Genomic DNA, 26,780 nt, shown 5'->3' with positions numbered 1-26,780 from the left:
AATCCATATTTGGTAAAATCGTTTCACAAAAACCACCCTAATGTCGCATTACCAGTTATCGTCAACTTGTTTATCAACGAGGCTATGTTGTTTTGAAATTTAATCTGCTTTTATTGAATAAGAATAAAACGAGCTTCGTGTTTATTATTTGCTGAATTTGCTAGTTTGTGGTCACTAATTTAAAATGGTATGCCTTGGAGTGTTGCTGTTTTTAAGAGCTTAGGTTAAACCGATTAAACTGTGGCATCTATAAACAGTGAAGAGAAACAAATCGTAATTAAATTGACATTTTTATATGTTATTCGTGACGTCTAGATATATCATGTGGTAAACCATGTGATTTCGTTTTACGTCAATATTTCAGTTAAACAGGATTAAGATTTTGATTGGTTGTCGTGTAGTTTTAGTCATACCTGCTAAGTAATTTTATTAAAAACCAGTTCGATCTGAAGAATCAGAGATTTTAATAAATTTTGAAAGAGATGACCTTACTTTGCTCGTTTTAGAAGTTGTTAGTGGTTATTTTAACCCGTTGATGTCCGATGTCAATTTTGGTATAGAAGAGAAAAGCGATAGCGAACGTCGAATTATTGCGAAAAAATAAAAGCAGCAAAGATGAAATTTGAATTTGCAGCGCAGATCGCGTGCATTAGCTTAGCTAGAACATATAGGTAGATTGAATTTGAAGAATACAATATTCAACAAATTCAATTAAAGAATTTCGTTTAGTTTGCAGGAATGAAGCTTTATTAATAAACAAAACAATTAATTTTATTGTTGTAAAATTGGACTGTAATTATTTTTCATATTATTCGACGAGTACTAAAATTTTATAATTTATTTTGAAATACAAAATCTGCGGGGAACATTGTAAATCAAACGTCGGTAACCGTATTTATCACTAATTACAGCAAAAAGTAGCATATCACTAGTTTATATGAAACGAAGTATGTTATGAATCAGTATAGCAGTTGGTTCTGAGTTTATTTACGGGCATGGCCAGAAGAATGTAAATTCGAAACAATATTTAAATTTGATTTATTTTTATTCTGATTTTGTTTTTTAAACGCTGGTTCTAGAATTCCAATACAATGAAATACTGCGCATTTATTTTGCTTGTTTTGCTTTTGGCTTGGTCTGATATCGTCAACAGTCAAGATTGCAAAGTCCCAGTTGTATGTGAGAGTGATGATGGAAGAATAATTTCGGAGTTCCGTGATCTTCCAACAACAAAAGATATAAATGTAAGAATCTTTACTTTAACACCTAATTATTGTGTTGAAATTTTCTGTAGATGTTTTTCCGTCATTACAGATATTGTATTGGTAATTGGTACTGAATTATATTTATTGCTATTTCTGAAAATATTCGCCCAAAAATTACTTTTAAGTAAATTTTAATATGCCATGAAAATTACATTTTTTTATTTAATATAATGATAAAAACAATAAAATAGTGTTTTTCTCTAGTATATGCATTTTTATCAAGAATTGTTCTCTAAGGATAATTGGATAAAATGCAGTACGCCAAAGAAAATTGTTTGATTTGTTAATAAAAATTTCCGCAAAACAACGTCACAATAACCTACTCAGGCGTAAAATCACCAAAATGCGGGATACCACCAAAAGGAAAGTCGCAAAAGACCAATAGCCCAACATGGACAATTTGGTCGAATAAATAAGGTAGTAACCGTGTGGTGTTTAGTATTGTATGGTCAAGATATTAGCATTTCACTTTTCAGACCATAATGAAAATAAATAAGTTTATTTGAGCAATAGACGATCGAACTTGTTTTTTTTTTGTTTTATTTACAGGCGTGGAGAGCAGCAGGAAAACGAGCTGCCCGTAAAGGATCTTCGGGTAATAAGAATAGAATTCATCATTCTGTTTTTGTTTTAAAATTATCTTCAGTTATCTTGTTCTCCGCGTCGGGCTTGATATACCAACCTATTATGCAACTGATTTATTCAGCATAAAGAATAGATATTTCACAGGCTATTCAATTTATATTTTGAACCAATCCTTTGTTCTGAAAATCGACATATGTAAAGTAGTATTGATCTTCTCCTGAGGGCCAGTTTGAAAACATTGTTTTAACGATTACTGCGTTGTTGTCAGTAATAACTCATTAGATATAATGTGGGGTTCAATCTAAATTTGCACATTTAAAATCATCTATATAAAAAAATGACAGTAAGTTAAAACTATATTTATTCTGCCCTACTTTACAGGTGGACGAGGATCATCGTCAGGGCGTAAGTTCACATTTCCAAGTATTTTCAGATTAGAAAAAATGATCTAAACCAAGATTTAAGTTATTTAATTGCTCAAATTTACGGTAAAGTAAGTATATGCCAATGTCATTTTTGATAATGTAAGCTCAAATAATGCAATTCAGCAAATTCAAGAAAGCCAAGAAATATGGTATTGTACACACCCGTTAAATTAAGCGAAAGCCTCTACAATCGTTTTTTTTTTCGGTGTATTAATAAGTTTATAAATTTAGGTTTAGTTAATAAAAATGAGTAATTTGAGTTTTTTTGACAATTTTAGGTTACAATCTGAGAATATATTATGGGGTTATTGATCTGGTCAATATTCTGTAAAACTCCGTTTGTATCTCTCAAATCTATTTTCATGACAGCCATTTTTAGATCCTTTTTACAAAGCCCCCACTACTATGACGCAAAAATGTGAACTTTGAGAAAAACAACCCCGCAATGTTTTGAAATAAAAAATCAGTAATCACCCAGCTAGAGTTAGGAATGATTTGAAAATTGAATTTGCAGCGCAATCTGCTTTCCTAACTCTAACTGGATATTTACTAATTTTCTTATTTTGAGGCGTTTTTTTTGGTGGGGCTTTGTACAAAAAATCTCCATTTTTCTATATCTATTTTTGTTTACCCATATTTCAGATTGCAGCGAACCTGGATGGCTAACAGGCAGAGGTGGATATCAATACAAAATATTCGGGGCAGCGGTGGACTTCAATACTGCTCGCAAAATTTGCATGGAAAATGGGGCCGATATTCCTTACGCTGCCGTTCAAAATGAAGAAAATTTAAAGTAAGTATTCTTTTAGTTTCGCAAAGTTTTCTTTACGCTGTAACGCAGCATAGCTCATCCATCGCATTCCTAAATTGTTGAGACTAGGATACGAAGACTCCCACTCGCAAATGTATATCCAAAACAGTCAATAGGTCTAATATTAATGTTATGATATTATGTTAATTTGATGGTACTCTCGAAGTATGTGAACCAAGATGGCGGACACTGGAACGTGGTATGTGTACCAGGTTAAGGTTAGGCAATAATTTTATTCCAATGTTAGTTCTATTACGAGTTCAGGGACTAGCCAAGTGACTCCCGTAGTATTAGCACCTAAAATTATGGCCAAACCAGGACCTGGTACACATACTACGTTCCGGTGTCCGCCATCTTGGTTCACATACTTCGGGATTACCGATTTAATATTAACTCTTCACTCTCAATAACACACGCCAATAAAAATTTGTTTATGTACATTAATTATCCTTCAATTTCGCACATTCCAATTTTAATTTAGACTTTAAAGTGTAGCTGCTAATCGCTTGTTTTCATTATTAGGTATTTAACTGCCAGACTACGAAATAATAACATGAAAGGTTACTGGATCGGGTTGACAGATATCAAGAGCGAGGGTAATTGGCGTTGGTTGGACGGAAAACCGTTCGTGCACACAGGGAACTGGGGATCTGGCCAACCTGACAATTACGGAGGAAATCAAAACTGCGGTTGGATATCCAGAGATATAAACTACCAGATTGATGACGGAGAATGCTGCGCTCACTTTAATGCTTTGTGCGAACGCAAGATATGAAATGTGCATTGCATTGATGTTAAATGTAAATATTCAGTTAACAATGATATATTATCCATGATCCATTGACACACAATATAAAAAAATCTTGAAAGTTATATGTTATGTTTGATTTGGAAAAAAGTCTCAGGGTTTCGAAAACAAAAGTGAACCGTGGCAACATGTGGTGTCCCTTCTGTATATCTCTGTAAATAGTTCTGTACCCGTTAGTCAGTGATTTTTTCCTATACCGAAAATGCATATTGAATATGCCGAATAAAGAAAAAAAGATACTCCCGTAGTATGTGTACCAGGTTACGGTTAGGGCGTAATTTTATTCCGATTTTCCTTATTTTAGTTCTATTACAAGTTTGGGGACTGTCTGTGTTAGCCAAGTGAATATACGCCCTGCCCATAGGTTTCAGTCACTTTACACAACTTGATGCAAAATAGGCGAACAAAATTAGTTACCTCCATATTGGTACAAATACTTCTGGAGAGCCGAAAAAAAAATGCATTTCAGTGTGCAGGGAGACGCGATATATCAATAATGGTTATCGAGCAGCGTTACCTATAAGGGAATCCAGCATTAAATCATATTAAGGTAAAATAGCACGTATGAGCGGGAGCAGGTGTTTCAAATACGTTTAAGCGACCTGATATTCTCAGTATCGCTCGTTCCCATGGCAGAGAACGACTCCAGGCACCACATGCGTGGAAACCAAACCATCAATTTTAGAAACTTTGTGTATAAATCTCAAACAAACCTCAAACACAAGCTGTCAGTAAAGTTATACGTGCAATTGCGAAATTTATAGCGATCATAATACTTAGGTTTCGGTATCCGGGAATAGTTTCAAATACCAGTATTAAGATTCGGATCACGGAAACTCCATGAATTCGATTTTGCACCAACAATACACTAGTGACTGAGTGAGAACTGATGGTTTGTAATAAATTCTTGTTTTGACAAAACTTATGAAAAAAAAATGGGGGTGGTTGGTGGGATTTGCAATCGAACAATATTGTTTTGACTTGGTCAAAGCTCAGGAAAAATCAAATTTTAATAACAAAACATTAGCGTGTGCAGTGGTGGGATTCAGCCGGTTCGCACCGGTTCTATAGAGCCGTCGCATAGAATTTTATGAGATCAGCGAACCGGTTAGGATTACTGGTTAATCTCAATGACTTTTTGTAACAAAACCTGGTAAAAAATATGACTTTTGTGATAGAACCGGCTGACAAAAAAAAATTGAATCCCTCCACTGGGCGTATGCATGCGTCACGGACGTTTTGTGACGTAATGCTTTAAAATAATTTGCATTTTAATAACATCTTTGAAAGTATGAAATTGCGACTCCGCTCACAACTCGCGCCGTACTGTTCGCTCTAAATCTGGGCAGCATACTGTTAGTCGATGGTTACCAGTACAAGCTTGCTAAAATAAACGATATTTCAGTCAATCATACTAAAATGTTATCAATGTTTTGAAGAACGTATGTTTGTGACAATATCTATTTTCGTAAGTGAAGTTGTCGATGGGTATTTTGAAAACACAACGACAGTGATTCAAAAGTACAGAACCCAGGTAATTTCTCAAACTTTCATTTATCGTCGCCCCATGTAATACATTTGTTATTATTACATCGCAAGTAAATCAGGTTTTTATACTTGGATTATAAAAAAAAGTGCCGCGAGATTTCTGACCTTTAAAATATCGCCCCTCGCCCCTTTTTTCTCGTATTGTATGTATCTCTTTCGCCCTCTAGGGAGCTGTATTTCCCAATTTAAGAGCGATTCTTTTCGAGGTATTGTTAGATATCAGTGGCTACTTTGATCTATCTGGCTTTGTTCGGAGAAAAAGATGTGGCGTTCAAAAGACAAAAAAAAATTTGCGGTAAAATTTCCGTCCCATGCCAGTCACTATCACGCTCTATTTCCGCCATATTCCTCCTCAGCGCTCTTTCTAACCTCATTTCTGCGGTAGTCAGAGGGCTGCCGCCTTCATCTTGCACGTCGCGCTCTCCGCGACTTTTCTTGTGCTATTTCTCAGTCTCCTTTCGATCGACTTCTTTTTTCACTCTTCAGCTTGCCTCTGATGTTTTTCTCTTTCTGTCCTCGCCGGATTGTTTTTCGCTCGCTGTGTCTTTTCCCTCTTCGGACCATCCCCTCTCGTCGGTCTACTTGCTCTCTATGTAACTTCCATCTCTCGCTTGCCTCCGCTGTTTTTATATTCGGAGATACTTCTTCTCCCCGGATCTACCTGCAAGTCCCTTCTTGACGGTCTACTTGCTTTCTCTGTTTGCAGCTGCCTCTATCCTATCTATCTAGATACCTTTTCCGCAACTCCGAATCTCCCGTCAAAACCTCTCACACATCGTCCCGGGGCGATGGGGTTTGTAGCATTTGTATTGTTTTGCCTGTTGGCAATCTGCCATTCGGGTTTTGTTTTTTGAAAAATTGTTGGAAGCTAGTTATAATCTCACTCAATATGTTTTGAGAAAGAAAGTCCATCAGAACTTTGGATGGGAGTCACATTTTAAACTTCGAGCCAGAATCGGCGGTTTTATATCCAGAACCAAATTCTTTGACGATGGTCGGACCTAAATCATGTAAATGCGTATATGCAGGAACGGGTTTAGAAAATGAAAGGGCCTAGGACTGACATGGGCAAACTACGGCCCGCGGGGCAAATCCGGCCCGTTAGTGATTTAGTCTGGCCCGCCTGATGTCATAAATTTCTGCTTTTAACCATTTCTACTGTTATTGAAATCCTAATGGAGCAATAGGCTTGTTAGATTATGATCGTAGTCTGTGTAAGTTGTATTTTAGGTTGTCATAGACTTTCATGATATGGGGCCATTGCCGTAACTTTACGTTTCTCCCTAATTCGATTTGACGGCGTGTCTTTCACATTTCTCTCTTTCGCGTCGTGCGCTTGTCGCGTTCGGTCACGGGCAGCTTCGAGTTTCTATTTGGGGCCGACAAAGTTTTTGTAACGTCCCCATTACGCTCTCCCAAGTTTTTTGTTTTGTTCATAGCTTACGCATTTCTGCCATTCTGTTCATAAAATGTAACTATTTACGTCACACTTATATTCTTTAAAGTCGAAGGACTAGCTGGAGTGTATGCAGAAGACGAAAGAAAACATTTGATTCGTGGTCGCTCGCCAAGACGTGAATTTTATTGCTGGGAATGTGGAATTCACGTAGATCATATTTGCAGGAGTGCGGGAAGCCGAAAATGTATTGTACATGGTACAATATCGATTTTTTGGTATTGGCAACGCTCCATATGTCGTAGAACTGACATTTTCTGCATGATCATTTGTACTTTGTCACGCACATCTTTGTAAAAAAAAATATAAAATAGTAGCCTACCAGCTATGGATGCTGTACCTGGGTTATATGGCTCACAAAACGCTTGAATCCCTCGCGGACAGTCCAACGCTATCATTTCTCCACTTAGTATGCGTGTTACCTGGGCTTCAGAGCTGTTATGTCCTGCAATTCCGACCTAGAAAAAGCTTTTTCCATTCCGATCGCGATTTGTTTCTGTATATTCTGACTGAAATCATTTACAGTACGATCCAACACTCGCACCTGTGTTTTGTCCTCGTCCTCTCGAAGTCTTTTCTGCTTCGAAATTTGATGTGGCTAACGATTTGCAGGATTTCCTCACTCTGTACAGGATACAAGCATACAGCTTACATTCATTTCGTTTTACAAAACGCTTCCGCGGCGGACCGGAAAGCGTGATTTACTCGACGGTCGAGGCACTTATCAGACATCCAATATAGCTGCGGAAAAAATTCTAATGAAATAATGCAAGTTTGCCACGCTGTTGCGATGGCAGAAAAACAACGAAATTCCTTGCGGACCGGCACCACACTGGTTCCCAACGGCTGGTCGGTACGGCTTTAAAAGATTTGGGAGTGAGGCAGGATGGCAATACAGGCACGACTTTCATTCAGTCATTTAACTGTAGCCTCAATGAATCGATTCCATGGCATATTTTTAGAATCGGCACTGCCACACAAATTTGTTGAAATAATATTGAACACATTCGTGAACTTGAAACAATTCCTGAAATTATCGCCGATTTTACCATATATATATATATATATCAGGGCAATGATCCATGATAAATGGCATCACAATAAATATACTATATTTAACAGAGTTTCACATAAAAATACACCAAAATATTGTGTAAACATAAAACAGATTATAAGGCAGATAAACGATCAATCCATTATGCAGGTAATGAACCATTTATGCGTTAGGCTTGAAGTGCTTAAGCAAACAAGTGTATTTATTAATAGAGAACAAAACCACACTAAATAAAATCAGTGAAATCGTCTGCACTATACAGACAACCCCATACGTTGGTGTTAAATAAAAGAAAACCACATATATCCACAACAAAATTGATGGAAATTTGTACTTTTCTATGACGTTATCTGAGAAAGCTGCCCAGACAAGGTATAATATGGAAATGGCAACTCAGCACATCACAAAAACGGGCCGATTGACTAAATTAAACATTTCATGTACATAAAAATTTTCGAAAGGGATATTCTGAGTATTTGATTTTATTTCATGTAAAACAAAAGATGTTTTTTTTTTTCATTTTTATCGGGAATGGTAGAATATTAATTGAAACACGAAAGACTACTGGCTATTGATTAACTATCCCTCGGCAGCATTGTTGTATGCAAAATATATGATAACCTACAGTCAGCAAGTGATTTGGAAGTTTTTCATAGCGAAGTCAAAACTGTGATGACTTGAGAAAAAATATAGATGAAACGCTTGAATTTAGGAATTATATGAAACCATATTCATTATCATCCCTCTGGATTACGAATATTCATGCTAGACAGAAACAAATTAATAAGTACACACATTTCTGAAAGAATACAAGTGTTTGTAAGATAAACCTAAATAACCTAAATACATGTGGGAAGCACATACAACATCATAATTTGTGGAACACATTGATGCATGCAAAGGAGAACACTGCCTAAATGCTTCATGATATGGCACTCACAAAATAAGTTATTGCAATTCCATATTTCAACTGTTGAACATAGACTGTGAGTTAAGAACAATGAGATGTTTTATATTTCCAAAAAGTTTGAAGAAATATCAATATGGTGTTACAGATTCATAAAACCTAGATAACAATCTAAAATATAATGTTTTAAGTCTAATATTTCTAATAAACATTTTTGATTTTGTATAATTAATGAAAATATCTCAAACAATAATATTAAAATTATATGTTGACAACACATATGAACGTTTTTTACAATAAATAATTGCAATGTATGGGTGACAACTTCGATCACATAAACACTGAAATTTACTAGAGTTGCAATTTTTTTATATTATGTTTTCTAGGCAGACCAAAATGTAAAGGATGTTATTAATTCATAATGACATTAACATAGCACAATTTTAAACAGGTAGTCAATTCAGACAGAAACGATATATTCCAAGAAATAACTCTGTAAAAATGCAATTATAAGTAATAATATTTGATAAATTTGACACATTTGACTTGTTTTAAACTTCATTGAATATGACCAGTCATAATTCTATCATGCAGCCAGTAGTTTGAATAAGATTTTTCAAATGAAAAATATCTGCAGTATTGGCAAGTTTGGCATATTTAAAAACAGTACACACCGCACAATAGTTGATAGTTCAAAATTATAGGAAAAATTAAGTCAAGAAATAGGAAAATGTTTGAAGGGAGGATATTAATATCATACGCTTGCTGCTTACTAATAGTCAAAACTACCCATCACTAAAATAATGATTTTATGCAACAGCCTCTTCAGAACGAATGGGGATGCAAAATCTGGAGAACTGAAGCATGCACCAACCATCATCTTCTATTTATCCCAGCTTCAACTAGCTAACACAGGGACAGTGACATCACTACACATCGGTAGTACGGCCACACAGCAGCTGTTAGACTATTCACACATGTTGCTATCATCTTTTGCTCTCAAGCATCCATTCCAAACCATTTGATAACCTAAAAAATGGCAGTAATAATAAAGTGAAAAAACAATAAAGGAAGGGGTGTATGACAGCCCACACATGAGAAACAAATAGCCGAACTATTTTCTTATAGGACACAAGTCATCATAAAGTCAGGCTAAACATATAATTCAGGTTTTCTTTCCAAGGATAAATGTGTAAATCCTATTGTGAGCTGTTATAACGTACACAATATTGTACATAATATTCCTTATTTTTTGAAGTTGATAATTTGCAATTAACGCTTTAAGTAATTGACTGTGCATTGCTATTTCAAAATATACATAAAACCGAGAATATTCTTATGGTTGACTGAACTGAGATTTACAACTCAGAATTTATTATACTTCTCTCCTGGCTTTTAGACAGCAATAGCCCCGAGACCCACAAAATTCTAACCTCATAACCTCAAAAGAAAATTATTGCAAAGATTACATGGCCGGTGAATAATTTCTTATCAAATATGTCAGCATGCTTTTATTTTAATAATATTTTTTCATATAACATACAGCAGGGAGGTTATGAATTCACGTCAGAAACTGGAAAATCAATTTATACCTCAACCCTAAATTAATTCATATTCACTATGTCAACAAATAGAATGATAAATATTGATAATGTAGCCATGTTTTCCAGTATGTCACTAATTATTGAAGGAAATAAATATTTTCTTTAAAGCTATAATATGAATTTAATAAATAAGATAATACAAATATTCGACAATGCGTTGATTTTAATTTCCTCATTATTAACCAACGCATATTTATTCAAATCAAGTTTTATGGCAATTTTCCTCCTAATATTTTCACACAAACTTATTCATCGCTTCAGTGTGGATTCTTCTTAGGATTGAATGGTCCAATTAATTGAGACATAATTTCTCCACAATAAAATAGAACCTACTTATTAGCAGAAATACAATTGAAAGGAAATTACTTAAATTACAAAATGGCGTTTTAATATTATTATGAATAGCACGCATAACACAAATATATCTTTTAATGCTTGAAATATTTAATGAATAGTCAATAATGAATACTATTGACTTTTGTTGAGAATAAGATATTTAATTTGAATGTCATTACTTCAGCATATAAACACATATACCAAAGAAATAAGGGAGCTCCAGAAGTGTGTGTAGTGTGTACCAATATGGAGGTAACTAATTTTGTTCGCCTACTTTACATCAAGTTGTGTACAGGGACTGATTACTATGGTCAGGACTCAGGGGGTGTATTCACTTGGCTAACACTGACGTCAGACAGTCCCAGCACTCGGAATAGAATCAAAATAAGGAAAATCGGAATAAAATTTTGGCCTAACCCTAACCTGGTACACACAGTACTGGAGTACCGAAATAAGAACAGCCAACAAAAACAGGATGAAAGTAAATAGAAAATTAAAAAATCACAAACCAATCCGAAATCCAAATAAGTACCTGAGGCCATTTAGCGACTGATATAGATTGAAAACAATGATTAGACGAAAACAAATGTTTGTATAAGGTCTGCGTTCGAATTGTACACGATAGAAGAAACATGATACTAACACACACACCTTTAATACTGTATTATATTCATTAGAATCAGTTTGTGCCCCTAGAAGGCAGAGATACTTAAATCTGACCTATAGCAAATGTCAGCTAGTTCATATATTTTCACTCACCCTGATCCAGTGAGTGCACAACAAGCTTGTATTTGCCATGTGTGATCTTTTACAGATGTTAATTTCAATTGTTGAGATATTTCTGCGGCTGTCATACAACCTTTGATATCTTGTTTGTTGGCGTATACAAGTAATTTAGCTTTTTTGAGGTCCTGTAATGGGTTAAGAAAATATTACAAATTGTAATGCTTGTTGTATGCTGTAATTGCCGAATTTTACTCTACTTAATTAAAAAAAAACTACACTCCTATACTTGAATAATAAAGAAATTTAAAATTCCACAGTAAATGTTGGTCAGTTACCAAGATTTCCTTATAAAGCTATTATCAAGTTAAATTCCTAAATTGTTTGCCCTCGCCTGACATATACAGAATCGAATGAATCCAAAATAAAATATTGAATCATGTTTACCAAAAATATTGGCAGTGTTACCTAATTCACAAATATTTAAATCAGTGATGTAAAAATTTATATGTCATGCTTCTTCATTTTTGTACATGCATACAATGGTTGGAATAAACATGATATTGATTTACATTTTTACAGTGTCACAAGTCGAATGAAGTGTCACAAACGAAACAGGGTCTAATTCGTCGAATTTTTGCATGAAAATAATTAATGATATTCATAAGATCAAGAATTCATTTTAGAAAATATAAACAATTTTTGAATTGATTCAAATATGGGTTTATGGCTTCCCTGCTCTGTTGAACAAAGGCTATTATGATTTACATTACAAATATTGACATGTAACTCCATTAGCTAGGACTTATCATAGCCAAAATATGAAAATATTAAATTCGAAGGTTACATACAATAAAAAAACTTCGATGTGGCTTTTTTGAACTAAATATTATATTTGCTTGGAATAGAATTCACAACAGCATTCTTGGAAATTTGAGCAACATAAAAGTATGTGACTTGAGAATATAAACAACTTGAAATATTCACGGATCATTTACATTAATGAAAAAAACCTCTTTAGTTAACTGATATAATAAAAAAGATATTTTTAAACATTCAACATCATAATAGAATGTCACATCTCATTCATATATTGCTGTTTGGTAAACAATTCAGCAAACAAACATATGAATGGAATGACTGAAAATTATTTTTATTGATTAAAAGTTAACATGGCAAATACAGATAAAATAATGAGGCCGTTAATAATAGAAATAAGTTATCATAGCCCAGCCCCAGACATTTAAAAATCCAAAAGTGTCTGTTAGTAGAATTGATTATAAGATTCCCTAGCAAATCAATTAACAAATGCATCATGATCCGAAATAGAAATAGCATAAAGGTTGAAAGAAGGCATTTGAGAGAGGGAGAGAAAAAAAGAAAATTCACTATCTTTTTTTTTTGGCTTTCCGAACTGTTCACTGAGCTAATTTGTAGGATATAGGAATATATCATGCTCCTTCTATACAATAAATTAGTACACAATATGTAAAAATAAACTCCATTGAAAGAATACAGAATATCAGTGTTCTAATAAGATAACCTCTAATAATAGGCTTAACAACACAGCATGTGTGAAAAGTCCATTGTCACGTCATGCATGCTAAATGACATTGGAACGTGTTTTCTGATATAAATGTATTCCATTCAAAGACTTGAGGTTTGGTCTGCAACTAAAGTTCCTAATTCCATTTACAACTCTAACAAAGGTTAAGTCGTAACACATAAAAATTTCAAGCTTTCGCTTCTTCTAAAATAAAATGTGTGAGAAGTCCATTTCCAAGCCAGTGCCTGGGTAATGACTAATCAGCCTTAGCTAGCCACTTATATATCAGCAAATGCAATTTTGAAGGGAACACTTATAATTAAGTAGCCATCGAACTGATCAAACCCACCTCATTTTGTAGCATTTCATGTAATTCCTTCTTAGATATATGAAGTCTTTCTCTATCTGTACTATCCACAACTAGGATGACGAACTACAACAAAAATACATAAATTATGCAGAATAAGATCAATAAGTTAACAAGTATTGATATCCAGATATTAATCACAATGATATTGATTACAAGTCAGTTACCTTGTAAAACAGTGGAGCGTATGATTAAACTTCCAAGAACTTACAAATAAGTAAAATCTATTATACTGTATTTGAAAGAAGCAATGGTTTCAATGATAGATGCTATAATCGGCTAACAAACATTGGCCTCCCATTTAATGGTGTAGCATCCCTGAACATGCATTAAATGATCATTCTATAATGCATATATTCACGAAACAGATTTCAAGGTTTGAAAAAACTTTGATGCTTTCTTGAGTAGGATTATTAAAAGTGGGTAGTAATTTCAAGTTATACAAATGACCCTGTTGTTAAATATAAAGAATGAAAAGGATGAATATAATATTATAAATTCAAGAGGACACTGGGATATTATGTATTAATCTGCAGTTCCTTCCATTTTGTCTACTTCATACTTTAAACCCATATGAGTCCTTTGCTACAAAAGGATGCTTGATCTAACGAAATCTCACTTGTTATTCCATGGAAAGAAATTAAGTTATTTATATTTATTATACATTCTGACATTCAATTGAGATATTTGTTCAGTCGGCGACTTTTAATTACACAAATTATAGATTTCAATATCACCTAACCTAATTAACACTCTGCCACATTTAATAATAGTTGATATTGTAGTATTTTATTCCATAGATGGTGTGGGACATTCTCCCTATCTTTGTATTCAATGCACATATGAATAACATTGCATCATTATGTAAATAATGATGACTTCAGTGAACAAATAAAAGGGGTAAGAATTGCGAAGTCATTTTCTTAATAGAATAGAGACTAGAAACTGACAGACTGTCAGTAATTGAAATCAGAATATTCTAACTGGCATCAATATATTTCTCATAAAATATTGTCACTGCCATAAAATGGATTTTTCAATGCCACAGAGACTGAAAATATCGAGCCATATTAGTATTGGGACTTGGCGTGTTTAATTAAAGAACTTGATCCCATTGAAAATTGAATAGAATATTACTGTAATGGTGTCTTCAAGGAGCGTAATGAAATTAAAATTTTATTTTGTGTAATATATCATATTCAATATCAAATTTCAGGAAATAATGGCCAATTGGGGATATTTGAAGTTGAAACAAGTAAAAAGTAAATTACTCAAATTTAAAATTATTCAGAGAGACATTTCATATTTCACATCCTCACATAGAGTCATTGCAGAATACCATTTGTTTGGAAGAACTGAAATACTTTCAATTCGACAATGCATAAAAAAAATGCATATGCATAAAAGACCAACGATTTGCAGTATAAATATTATTCGTGCTTTGCACCATTCACTTAGCCATTGCACGACGCTCCAGTATTTGTACCAATAAAGAGGTAACTAATTTTGTTGGCCTTTTTTACATCAAATTGTGTAAAGGGACTGAAGCCTATGGGCAGGGGGATATTCACTTGGCTAACACAGACAGTCCCCGAACTTGTAATAGAACTAAAAAAAGGGGAAATCGGAATAAAGTTATGGCCTAACATTACATACTTCGAGAGTACAATATGAGTGAATTAAAGTAAAAACCTAGACATATTCTGTTAATCCAAGGGTGTTTATAAATCCAAAACTATATGACACCAAAGTAGGAAATAGGTCATTATTTTATGACTTAACACAGATGAGTGATAAAAGGCAATAAACTAAAAATAAAGAAAAATATTACTTGAGGCTGTGGCCTAAATTGAAAAACTAATAGGTACAACATTGAGGTACAACACCCAAATGAAAACAGAACAGAACAAAAGCAGGTTTTGATTCTCTAAATTTCTGACAACTCTGACATATGAAATTAGTAAAAAAGCCATTTTCTCAAACTTACATCAGAGTTGGCATAATAAGTACTCCATGATGATCTCAATGATTCTTGACCTCCAATATCCCACATTACAAATTTTGTTTTCTTACAAACAATTTCTTCTACATTACTTCCAATAGTAGGTGATGTCTGAACAACTTCATTCATTAAACTAAACATAAATAGGATGAAAATTTTAAGACATTATCTTCTAATGCTTTTTTCCTTCTTAATAAATTCTTGGGTCAAGTGAAGTCAAATTGTATTCGAATAAATGAGACCAAAAATATCAATTTCTTTTAAGTTTAACAAAGTGTCTAGAATTACTGAATGAAGTATAGGTATGTACAGTAGTATAAACAGAAATCAATATTACATGTAATAAGTCTTAATGCAATTTCAATCCTCTCTTTCTGTATACTGACATATTCCAACAAAGATATAATTTGAAAATTCATCAATAATGTAGTAAAATATACAGATTATAACAGAATAATGCTTACAATTGGTAAAGTATCGTTGTCTTTCCAGCGTTATCCAGTCCCACAATGATTACTTTGTGTTCTGATAAGAAAAAAAGCTTGAAGTTAGGGATATATCGACACCTCAAAACCAAACAGTGCTAAGTCCACTTTTCCAAAAAATGACATTTTTCAATTGCTGATTTTCCTGGACTTAGCTCTACATTTTGGTCTATTTGCCTTATCTCTAGGTGCTCTAGATCTCAAGACAGCTATGGACATAACCCTGCTTTTTTTAGGGCATTTGAGAACTAAACAGAGCTGTGTCTACTATAGTGGACTTAGCTCTGGATAACTGCATTGTAAGTTGGGGCTAAATCCGTTTTTTGGACATAGCTCCTCTCAAAAAATTTAATACAAAGCGCTAAGTCCATACCAGCCTCTATAATAACACAATAAAGGGGCCCTAAGTCCAATAAAATTGTTTCTGGTCCAAAATTGAGAACCAAAAAGGGTTAAGTCCAAAAAAAACCCCACCAAAAAAAATTGGGGCGAAGCACAAATTTTTTTATACCATCAATATATGGCCTTCATTGTAACTTTGGTGGACCATAAAAACTAGACATCCTCGATGTAAGGTATTAGAGAAATAAAAAAAAGAAACAAAAAAAAAAACGTTTTCTGCGTTTTTCTCAAAACTAAAAAAATGGACTTAGCCCAATTTGGATTTCATGCGTCGAATAAGTTTGATTGACATGTGCTACCGTACGCCCACTAGAAGTACCGTACTTTAGGTACGAAACTGCACTAGACCCCTATAGTGAATCATAGCTTAAAGGAATACCAAATTCAGATTTGCAAGGAAAATTTCAAATACCCACGGACTGATTCCAAGACTGGCAAAAGCAAAACAGCTGACTACTACTGTACTACCGTAACTTCCAATTCAGAAGAGTAATTATAGAATTCTCCTCAACTTCGATTTAATTAATTTTAGAATTATATTAAATGGGTCATGAGCAAAACGAAAAGACCATGTCCAAACATTGAAGTCTGGAAGTGTAACAACCCAACATCACAACATAAACCTTTTTTTTTATACAAGTACCCGTAGGACTTAAATCGTGACTATAACATCAAAACGTTCAGCGTATCTGAAAATGCTATAGCCAATATTGTTTGATTTTGTACAGCGTATCGGTATCAGTCGATATCTAAAACGTTCTAGCTAATCTAGCTCACAAATTCCAGAATTTTGATATTACAAAATAAGTCATTTTTAATTTTAAAAACACTATAATTTTGCATTCAAGTGAACATGAACACATAACCAGATCATAATATTTATATTTTAAAACGGTTACCTTCATTGCTGAAAAGCTTCACAAGCTTAGATAAAAGAAATCCCATTATCAACGCGACTTGAAAGAGAGCTAACTGGCTTATGGTTCCTTCGAAAACGACGCTAGGTCAGCTGAATGTTTTTACATATCCCACGCGCAAAATGAGCATGTTCCCATCCGAAAAAATATCTTTGCATATCAGTAATCAGTAATCAGTAGTTTATTTTTTCACCACACATGAAATACACTAAATGCATACGGAATGTAAAAGGGAGCAAAAACGGATAATTGGAGGTGAAAGGAGTCGCGAAAACCAAAATTGGTTATCGAGCAGCGACACCTGAGCTAAAGTCTAATAAATGAATCATAAAACAATGAAAAAAGTCAAACAATGAATAAAAGAATATAAAGAAGTGAAAAATCGAGACGACCTGAATCCAAGAGACGCTCGAAACACAGAAAAGCAAAACCAAAAACGACTCCAAGCACATATGTGCGAGTAACTATGGGAACGGCAGCAGGAATGCAGTACAGTGCGATGACAGGATACCGAACCTATATCGCAGCATTATGGAATTGATAGATATTTAAACAGATTTTAAATATATCCCGGTAGGGATATTATGCCGATAACACGGCGTAATCATAGTTATAAATGTATCATGACGTAAAAGTGATAAGATTTTCACGGAGGTAGAGGATGGGCTGTGTGTAAATATATATATATTTTCAATAGCTTAAAACTTACCTATTGTTGGACACGGAATGGGCATATGGATTGTTATCTCATAACTAGTCATTCTTTTCTTCATCTGGTGAAGAATCGATTCTCTCATATTTACTACTGGACCACCAACATTGTATTTTTCGCTATGTGGCTACTACTCTTATTTCAAAAATGTCTGTCGGATCCATGAAATTCGTGTTTTGTGTGCGATGATATCATCAAAATTAAAAATTGCGCTCCATGTGACGGTTCTGCATTCGGTGGTCAGGCGAAGTCGTAAAAGCTGCGGCACTGTGAGCGATTAGACACCCCTAAAACTGCGCTTTGGCCTTAAGTGTTCATATATCTGAGTATTACTCTTCTATTACACATTAAAACTCCAGAATACATTATTATATTCCTCTCACTCCAGAATAGTTTATTAACATGATTGTTAAAACACGCATGCAACAGATATCTGCTATATTGGTTTGTACAGGGTGGTCGCTAGAAAAACAGAAAATTTGTCAAACAGCTATTCATTTTTACAAAGAATAACTTTTACAGTTTTCTAAAGGCATATGTTACACTCATAGATGTTCAAAATGTCGTCTGCGCACTTCCAATCAGCGTCTATTGTTCCAATCTCGTTTTAAAATCATCATATGTAAAAATAAATACTAGTAGCCATTTGACAAACTTTCTGTTTTTCTAGGAACCACCCCACACATAACAGTTTCGCCAAGCCTGACCCAACCATCAAGCATACTCCATATTCGATACGCATCTTGGAGGTGCACTCCTATCACATTGCTGTAAATATCAGGTCTCTTCACCATCTGTAACATCATTTTCATTGTAGGATTCTATGACAGCTTTTTGCATAACAGAATAAATACTTTGTGCTCCATCAGTACACTTTTGTATGGCATCTGAGAGCATGTCACAGTCAATGATGCCAGTTGATACCATGCCAGAAACCTGAGGCAAAGATGACAATTTTGTAACAAAAAACATATCAGATAACAAATATAGTGATTTAAGACAAGCTTTTATCATGTTCACGAAGGAGGCTTTCTTCTATCCAGCTTTTTAACTCGGTATTCTCTAGAGCAGGAGTCACCAAACTTTTTTGACCGCAGGCCAGGTATGGCTTAAACTGTGTTGAAACAGGCAGGACCATTATTCAAAAATATACCGCAAAGTCTACATTTCTGAAGACTTTAGAAGAATATTGAAATTTCTTTCCATATCGCAGAATATAGAACGAGAACATCATAGCAAAATACAAGATTTCTAAATCTATACAACTATCCTGATGTTAGCTGTTAGCAAAATATTGCTGTCAAAAATATCTGCATTTAAGCAGCACAAAGGTTAATTTGACTTGTGAAAATGGAGCAGTACGCGAGAGATTACAGTACTATTAGCGCAAAATGCACGTTCAACGTTCATTTTAGCACAAGATACGAACACAGCAACAGTTTCACCAAAGCACGCGCCATGTGTGCCATTTTTTTGTGGTATTGCAGGCCAGATGAAAGAACGCCGCAAGCCGGATCCGGCCCGCGGGCTGTAGTTTGGTGACCCGCTGTTCTAAGGAGTTTGGTGGTGGCCTTTTATTGTCATGCCTTTCGCTCAGAACAAGGCCCTGTACAAGTAGCCACTGATATCTAAAGCTACATTACTACTATTATTTGAAAGAACCAGAATCTTTCTGAATCGGTATCACCTCCCCCATTTATTACATTCTGCGATGCCAACGCAGTTGAGTCATCAGCCATCACAGTCACACTATCCGCCATCTTCTGTAAAAGGGATAAGTAAACTAGAGGAACAATACTAAACTAAATAGCTCAGGTATCCACTGCCAGCTAGCTTCCCATATCAGTGGCGAAGAATTTTCAAAAACAATAAAATTTCTTCGTATATCCCTTTCATTATTATTCAATATTATCTTTAGTTCACCTGGTTTAAAAGTGGGAGAAGGGCAACTGTAACATTTCCTTGATTTATGCATAACGCACCATCACTTGTATTGGAATCAAACTCTTCTAACGCTGTTGGATCATGAATTAACATATTCTGGAAGACACAAAGATAGGAATAGAGTAGTAGTTTTCAACCTTTTTGTTGGAATGGAACTCCAATGAAACATTCCAGACACAATTCTCCCTAGTTGAACAATATACATCTCCTGGATTCGCAAACTAAAGTCCAAACCAACAGTGACGGGAGTACCGTGTTCCACATAAACATAGATTGGAAGTTGAGACTTAATATTTATCCTATCTTTCATTACATTTCCATGCTTCACCAATGCCATTACCAGACTATGGGAGAGGGCTCCCCTCGGTATCTCACAAGACTATATAAACCAGAGCTCAAAGCTTAAGCCGACCCTCGTGCTTAGCAATGTGAGGGTGTTCCTAAAACTTGCAGGCTGTTTAACAAGGGTAAATGTGCTAAATAGAGGCGTTGGGCACAACATTTCCTAGGCTGTTACTAAGTCAAGCAGCTTAATTAAAGTATTTGTTATCATAACATAAATAGACACTTGTCCAGTAATAAATATAAAATACCTTTCCTGATAGTCGTACATTGTAGGATGTAACCATATCATACATTTCAATAGATGCGTCTGTTAATGCAAGCGATGCCGCCATGATACCAGCAGCTAGAGAACCTCCATCATTTTCTAATACAGTGACATAAACATCAACTTGTGCTTTTGGAAATTTGTGCATCAATACTGCAGGCTCAAGAGCTTGTGCTAAAATCTGAAAAAAGTTCGATGCTATATTTCTAGATTTCTTTCTCTGATAGAGTGAGAAAACGAAACAGATAACAACAAAACCACACTACTGATAATAACCTATTTAGAATTCAAATATGAATGTTTGATTGGTGCAATTGTACACTCACATAAAAACAAATAGTTGAGCCAAGATTCTTATTAAGCCACATATTGTTTTTTCACCAAATTAGAGAATGCTCATCAAAGCAAGTAAATGTAGTTCAAACCAGTAATATAGAATATTACTACATACTTTACAAATATAATTAATTGCAAATTCCATTCAAACTAATTTTTTCAAGATCGCTAGTAAAATAAACTGTGTACAAGTAACACAACATATGCTTTGAAGATCTAGCAACAAAAAACTTATTATACTTGTGAATATTCCATTTCTTGATTGTCACGTATATGACCTCTTCTTTGTTTACATGAAAATGGAGCAAATTTGAATTCACATTTCAACACACCTGTTAGAAGATAAAAAAACTGACGTTCAAATGTATTTACGAAAACCTAATAGAAATTTCCAGTTTTAATGTTTTTTCCAAGAAGTATTTCCAGTCTTTTCTGAATAAGTAGTGATTCATACCTTTTCAAGTTGTACCTTTTTATTTTGTGTGATATAAAATTAAACGCTTTTTCTCGCCACTTCTGTTTCAAAGTTCATCTCATATGTGTCACATTACTATTGTTGCTTGATTGTTAGTTACGAGTTAAAATGTTTTATAATTGGTAAAATATAAAATGTAATCTGTCAACCTTTTTCGTGCCAGGAGAGTTGTTTTGATTTAGTGACCGTATGGTCCTTCCAACCTCCTATCAATTCCGTTGTTAGTCGATTATCCTTCTTTTACTTATTGAATGTTGTTAATATTTGTGTTTTTATTTGATTTGTTGGCTAATACAGTAACTGGATGATGAATAAATTCCTATCTAAATGAGACTAGGGCTGGGCATTTTCGAATACCTGGTGATTTCAGAATCCTATTGAATATTTATTTGGGAATTGAATCTTGAATACCTGGGAGATATATAATTGTATGCACATTTTTATAGTATATTTTTATTGGTCCTGTCAACAAATGAATTATTGAAAACATAGAATACATCATTCACACAAAATAAGAAACACGCTTTATCAATAACCCACTACGAAAAATGGTCATATGTAGGATTTGCGTCGAAAAAATATGGCTTTAATAAAAAAAACTTGCTTGACCATTGGCGGGAAGAAAAAAAAACAAGATGGTGATTTGGAATTTTGCTCTATACTGATTCGAATATTATACTTTTGGAAATGCCCAGTCTAAAAAAGACATTGCCTGACATACTAATAAAGTCATGCTGACTCGTAATCGTCTTGAATATATCACACTCAACAACATTACGATAAGATTTATTCTGGCTACAACTAACTTGTAAACATGAAAAATCAATGCAAAATCAAGTTTACCTTCCATTTGAAAATCATCTCTTCTTCCAATATCTCTAGGTCCATATACAGCACAAATAACTTTGGTATTTTTCATTTCTATATATGATGAACCTCGAGCTTGTGATATGACACCAGTTTTCAAAAATAATGGTCTCACTTCATCTGAACTTCTTCCATCAAAACGACGGCCATTTTCTATGAAAGAAAAGTTGCTTTAATTTTGTATTTGAGGATTCTGTTAACCAACTAACTCATGGACCGATATATTAAAAAGATGGGCAGTAAAAAATACAAAAAAATAGATCATTGGTAAATTTCTCAATAGCTGTGATGAATACATGAGTAAAATTGCGTCCCATAATTTTAAATCATACATGATTACAATTAGCTGAAGAATCAGGAGAAATTTACACCTCATCCAAATTATGAGACAATTAAAGTTAACGTAATTTCTACATTGGCTTTGAAAAGTTTAAGAATATGAATTCGGCAAACACATACCAAATTTCACAGCCCTTGAAACAACAGAAACATGATGAGCAAAAACAACAAGATAAATTCAAAAATCATAATTACCCAATAACTGCGTTGTTTTCTTATTATCAGAAATAAATATATCTGGACTGAAGCTATTTTCCGGAGCAGGTATTCTTCTTGAATCGGTAGGCATAATCGCAAGAAATAACTATAACTTTGCAATGTAACTAGTTGTGAATCTCTGTGATAAATTATACAATATTAAACAGATTTTACCTCAACGATGGAATAACTGTTTATGAACAATTACCAATTACATTATTGAATAGTAATTCAAACAAATTCAAACACCTGAAGCTTTCGATATATTTAAAAAAAAAATATGAATATTTTGCAACAGAATATCACATTAGTTTAGTTGTGAATAGAAAACGAAATTGGGTGCCATTTTGGTATGCGATCTCATAAAGACATGAATTAACCCTCTAAAATCACTAAGATCACACAAATGCAGAGTTCGCATACCAAAGTGGCAACCAAAATTATTGTTGTAAATAACATTTATTTTGACGCTGTTTCAAATCTGTCTGAAACATTTGACCAGTTAATAATATCAAATATAGCTTTAACATAGTCAGGACGAACATTTTTGTATTGAAGATAATAAGCATGTTCCCAGACATCGATTCCGAGAAGTGGTATCAATCCAGTAGTTGCAAGCAATGGATCTTGGTTAGCACAAGTCGTTATTTCTAATCTTCCACACTCTCTATTGTATCCGAGCCAACCCCAGCCAGAACCCTGAACAGCGACAGTAGATGCAGTAAGCTTTTCTTTCATTTTATCAAAGGAGCCAAAATCACGATTAATAGCTTCAGCTAACTCTCCCTGAGGAACTCCGCCACCATCCGGAGATAAATTTGTCCAAAAGATGGAGTGATTGATATGGCCGCCACCATTGAATTTGAGAGCAGGAGCGAGATTGATTATTGCCGTTGCATCGCTCTTTACTTGAGCTTCAGCAAGTTTCTCCTCTGCTGCGTTTAGATTGGTTACATAGGTAGCATGGTGTTTGCAATGATGTAATCGCATTATTTCTTCAGATATTGTCGGTTCCAAAGATTTGTAATCATAAGGCAGATCAGGTAAGGTGTGCTTGCTCCGCACACATGTAATAGAACTTACTAATAATCTTGATTGAAGTCCACCCACAAGCTTCCCTCCAGCATTTCGAAGGCTCATCAGCATATTCATTATAAAGTACTGTGTAATATAATTGCATAAAACCTGAAAGCAGAGTTACCATTTGATTAATATGGACACGATACAATTAATCCAAATTGGGAAAGAATGAAATTTTAAAAATCATTTTATATGAAAAAAAGCTGGCATGAAGTCTCAATCACTAGAACAGCATAAACTCTCATTCAGTTAAGATAAACCCAAGTATTGAATTATTTTTAGATAATGATATTTCTGCCAGACAATCAGAAATAATGGAATAAGCTGCAACTGGCCAGTGATTGCCGAAATCATGTTGAGTATCCTTTATAGGTATTAGCATATCAGGTTACATTGTTGCATATTTTACAAGTTCTATGTTCGTAATAGATAATCCAATATCTTTCCAGTTCTGCTGAAATGCTCTATTTTCATAACCATATATATGTAACTAGAATTCTCAAAAAAAATATTGGATTATAAATTCAGATTTACCAACAAGAACTTAACAATCTAAATATTTGAATTCAATACTAACTAGTAAATTATTTCTTGCCTAAGCAGTCAAGGCCAATTACATTTCGGAAACATCCTAATTGATTCTATTACTGAATCAAATCTTTACAATTTACATCACACAGCATGCTCATTAGCCACTTTTTCTGTCTTCCTGAAATTTAATAAGGGCAGTTCAACCCCAAGCACTGGCTTCTCCAGTGACACTACATGATGAAATGATGGATAGTTGCAAAAGGGTCAAAAAAATTCTGAAACGTTACACCACGTTTTTTGTGTTCGCATCTGTCAAAATCAAATTGACACCATTAAATTTTTTATCCGATACAACTTTTTGCAGTCTTTGAATTTCATAAACCATGTGTTTTTGAGTTCTTTTACTTTGTATTTTCGTTATTCCCTTTTCATTAATTGTCTTAAATCCTTCTAATGGATCTGTGTCTTTCAATTTCTCTTTCAGCCATTTTGGTTTTCGTTTTCTTTTTTTCTTAGTTGAAACAATTTTTGCATCAGTTTGACTATCGTCAACAGAGCTGATAATTTTAGTTATATCACTCAAAGCGAGAGACATTGGCTTCAAGTCACCAACAACAGGAACATCTGATCTTTTCTTTGCTGCTTTTTTGCTTTCTTTTGTGACTCTCGTCACTTCTAATTTTTCCAAAAACTTTTGACGTTTTAATTTTCTTCTTTTTTTCTTATTCAGATGAATGTTAGATGCAGCAGATTTTTCCTGAACATTTACAGAAGCTACATCTGAAGTGAAATCAATTTTCTTTTCCTCATGTTCCTTTTGATCAAAGGAACTAGTTGAAATCTGACCACCACTGAAAGGATTTAGTGACAAAGGAGGAAGCTGGATAGTATCCAAGTCTTTGGGTACTCCGATTTCTTGATTTGTGCTTTCTTCAATTTGTGAATTTTTTGTAGACAAGTGGAATTTCGTTCTATTTCTTCGAATTTTACCCATTTTTAGCACAATAGTTACACAATACTTGTCTCAGCTGTGTATAAAAAAAATATTAAATTTACTTTATAGAATATTCAGGTCTCGAGTAGTTTCGTACCTCAAGTACTTCCAGTGGGCATAGCATAACAATTTTTGCACATGCCAATCCTAACCCCCACCTGACTACGCCATGCAAAAAATTAGGTCACTACGACGTCGCAATCCTGTCATAGAGCTTGCAAAAGTATAGCTATGATCGCCTGAAATGGCATATGCATCAGAGAGCATCATACTAGTCTCAATGATGGTTTAAATCAAGCGTGATATGTCTCCGCCATCAGTCCATCACATGACCAAAATTGCGATTTTTGGCTAAAAACTATCGAAATCTAATTTTTTTAGTAAATCAATATTATGTTCTGATTAAAGAATCCAATGGTGATGTCTTTAGATTGCACTTCCTTCTGGAACAGATATCGACGCCCAGACTGTCTCGTAAAGCAGGGGTGTGCAAACTGCGGCCCGCGGGCCGAATGCGCGGGCCAAAGCCCATACCAGTCATATTAGCAAAACAAGCTAGCAAAATTCTGTTTCAAAATACACGATTTATATTACAAAAACGTGTTTCTCACTGCATTCGTTTGAAGTCGGTGCGACAAAAAATTTAAATAGCAGTTTCTTCAGAAGTTTATGCGTTTTAAATCTACTATTTCTGCAAGAACCCCTAATAATGCCGTAAGATCAATAGCAAATATAGGCAATTTTTGTGCTTGCAACTACCAGAAAGCCTAAATTAAATAAAGGTGCGCCCGCGGCTTCACCCAGTTACTTGTATTTGGCCCGCCAATAAAAAAGGTTGCACACCCCTGTCGTAAAGGATTGGTTCACACCCACTATTATGATTGATGTTTTTCAATGTAGGGCTATTCTTGCAATTGGAAAACTGTGCCGTATTGTGAAACAGTACAGCAGTAATACAGCTAATAATAAAGAACAAAAATAAAGCATAAATACCAGTCAAGAAACAAGTGCCACTACAGTCTGACAGTTGGAAATTCAAGATGCTTCGCTCAGATTAATACAAATAAACTATAAAAAACGCAATATCTGGAAGTCGGAATACAGGAATATAGAATAATCTAGCCTATACATCCTTGCTTAAATACTGAAATACCACTAAACAAAAATGTGATGTGAAACTACAGAACTACCCAAATTTTCATTCTATTTTTAAAATAAAAGTCCTTCATGCTCGTACACAATACTGCAATACCCTAAACGGCATAGGACATACATACAGTACCAGCTTAGTTGAAAATTGAGCAGGTTTAATTTGAATTAAACGTGTGCTTCAAGAATTTTTTTCTTCGACATACAGCATTATAGACTACGATATTTTTTAATTAGGCTACATTAAAATTTCAATTCACATTTTTGTTTAGCGTTATTTGCACAGTTACCGTATGGCTTTACT

At 34.3% G+C, this 26,780-nt stretch overlaps 5 protein-coding genes across 5 annotated transcripts; 1 reads left to right on the top strand and 4 right to left on the bottom strand.

Annotated features, from left to right (window-relative positions):
* The first annotated feature begins 965 nt into the window (after positions 1-965).
* On the top strand, positions 966-3,959 carry LOC120337579 (C-type lectin lectoxin-Lio3-like). The gene is made up of 5 exons (XM_039405412.2): positions 966-1,244; positions 1,815-1,860; positions 2,232-2,255; positions 2,918-3,068; positions 3,609-3,959. The coding sequence occupies exons 1-5, from the start codon at positions 1,092-1,094 to the stop codon at positions 3,859-3,861; spliced, it is 627 nt and encodes a 208-aa protein (XP_039261346.2). The 5' UTR covers positions 966-1,091; the 3' UTR covers positions 3,862-3,959.
* A 4,034-nt stretch (positions 3,960-7,993) lies between these two features.
* On the bottom strand, positions 7,994-17,366 carry LOC120338530 (ADP-ribosylation factor-like protein 5A). Its single transcript, XM_039406548.2, has 6 exons — positions 17,224-17,366; positions 15,902-15,962; positions 15,423-15,570; positions 13,418-13,501; positions 11,559-11,710; positions 7,994-9,888 (listed from the first exon to the last, which is right to left on the bottom strand). Exons 1-6 carry the CDS (start codon positions 17,267-17,269, stop codon positions 9,846-9,848), a joined length of 534 nt encoding a protein of 177 aa, XP_039262482.1. The 5' UTR covers positions 17,270-17,366; the 3' UTR covers positions 7,994-9,845.
* A 970-nt stretch (positions 17,367-18,336) lies between these two features.
* On the bottom strand, positions 18,337-22,856 carry LOC120338527 (exosome complex component MTR3-like). The gene is made up of 6 exons (XM_039406545.2): positions 22,720-22,856; positions 22,162-22,338; positions 21,084-21,175; positions 20,491-20,688; positions 19,877-19,993; positions 18,337-18,889 (listed from the first exon to the last, which is right to left on the bottom strand). Exons 1-6 carry the CDS (start codon positions 22,811-22,813, stop codon positions 18,731-18,733), a joined length of 837 nt encoding a protein of 278 aa, XP_039262479.2. The 5' UTR covers positions 22,814-22,856; the 3' UTR covers positions 18,337-18,730.
* Positions 22,857-22,860: 4 nt separating this feature from the next.
* On the bottom strand, positions 22,861-24,003 carry LOC120338529 (superoxide dismutase [Mn], mitochondrial-like). Its single transcript, XM_039406547.2, has one exon. It carries the CDS (start codon positions 23,872-23,874, stop codon positions 23,182-23,184), a length of 693 nt encoding a protein of 230 aa, XP_039262481.2. The 5' UTR covers positions 23,875-24,003; the 3' UTR covers positions 22,861-23,181.
* Positions 23,908-26,179, bottom strand: LOC120338528 (uncharacterized). Its single transcript, XM_039406546.2, has one exon. The coding sequence runs from the start codon at positions 25,325-25,327 to the stop codon at positions 24,617-24,619; it is 711 nt and encodes a 236-aa protein (XP_039262480.2). The 5' UTR covers positions 25,328-26,179; the 3' UTR covers positions 23,908-24,616.
* Between the last annotated feature and the right edge of the window lie 601 nt (positions 26,180-26,780).

Source organism: Styela clava, chromosome 10 (assembly GCF_964204865.1).
Source record: "Styela clava chromosome 10, kaStyClav1.hap1.2, whole genome shotgun sequence".
NCBI classification, from domain to species: Eukaryota; Metazoa; Chordata; class Ascidiacea; order Stolidobranchia; family Styelidae; genus Styela; species Styela clava.
This window is presented reverse-complemented; position numbering and strand designations above follow the sequence as displayed.

What these genes read in the sequence shown, in the direction of transcription:
- LOC120337579 (XM_039405412.2), top strand. Translation starts at nt 1,092, where the DNA reads ATGAAATACTGCGCATTTATTTTGCTTGTTTTGCTTTTGGCTTGGTCT. An exon ending in TGCCCGTAAAGGATCTTCGG is followed by an intron (nt 1,861 to 2,231) that starts GTAATAAGAATA and finishes CCTACTTTACAG; the next exon opens with GTGGACGAGGATCATCGTCA. An exon ending in CAAAATGAAGAAAATTTAAA is followed by an intron (nt 3,069 to 3,608) that starts GTAAGTATTCTT and finishes TTTCATTATTAG; the next exon opens with GTATTTAACTGCCAGACTAC.
- LOC120338530 (XM_039406548.2), bottom strand. Translation starts at nt 17,269, where the DNA reads ATGGGATTTCTTTTATCTAAGCTTGTGAAGCTTTTCAGCAATGAAG. An exon ending in GAAGCTTTTCAGCAATGAAG is followed by an intron (nt 15,963 to 17,223) that starts GTAACCGTTTTA and finishes TTTTCTTATCAG; the next exon opens with AACACAAAGTAATCATTGTG. An exon ending in CTTATTATGCCAACTCTGAT is followed by an intron (nt 13,502 to 15,422) that starts GTAAGTTTGAGA and finishes TTTTTGTTGTAG; the next exon opens with TTCGTCATCCTAGTTGTGGA.
- LOC120338527 (XM_039406545.2), bottom strand. Translation starts at nt 22,813, where the DNA reads ATGCCTACCGATTCAAGAAGAATACCTGCTCCGGAAAATAGCTTCAGT. An exon ending in AGATGATTTTCAAATGGAAG is followed by an intron (nt 21,176 to 22,161) that starts GTAAACTTGATT and finishes ATCTTCTAACAG; the next exon opens with GTGTGTTGAAATGTGAATTC. An exon ending in ATGTACGACTATCAGGAAAG is followed by an intron (nt 19,994 to 20,490) that starts GTATTTTATATT and finishes TGTGTCTTCCAG; the next exon opens with AATATGTTAATTCATGATCC.
- LOC120338529 (XM_039406547.2), bottom strand. Translation starts at nt 23,874, where the DNA reads ATGAATATGCTGATGAGCCTTCGAAATGCTGGAGGGAAGCTTGTGGGT.
- LOC120338528 (XM_039406546.2), bottom strand. Translation starts at nt 25,327, where the DNA reads ATGGGTAAAATTCGAAGAAATAGAACGAAATTCCACTTGTCTACAAAA.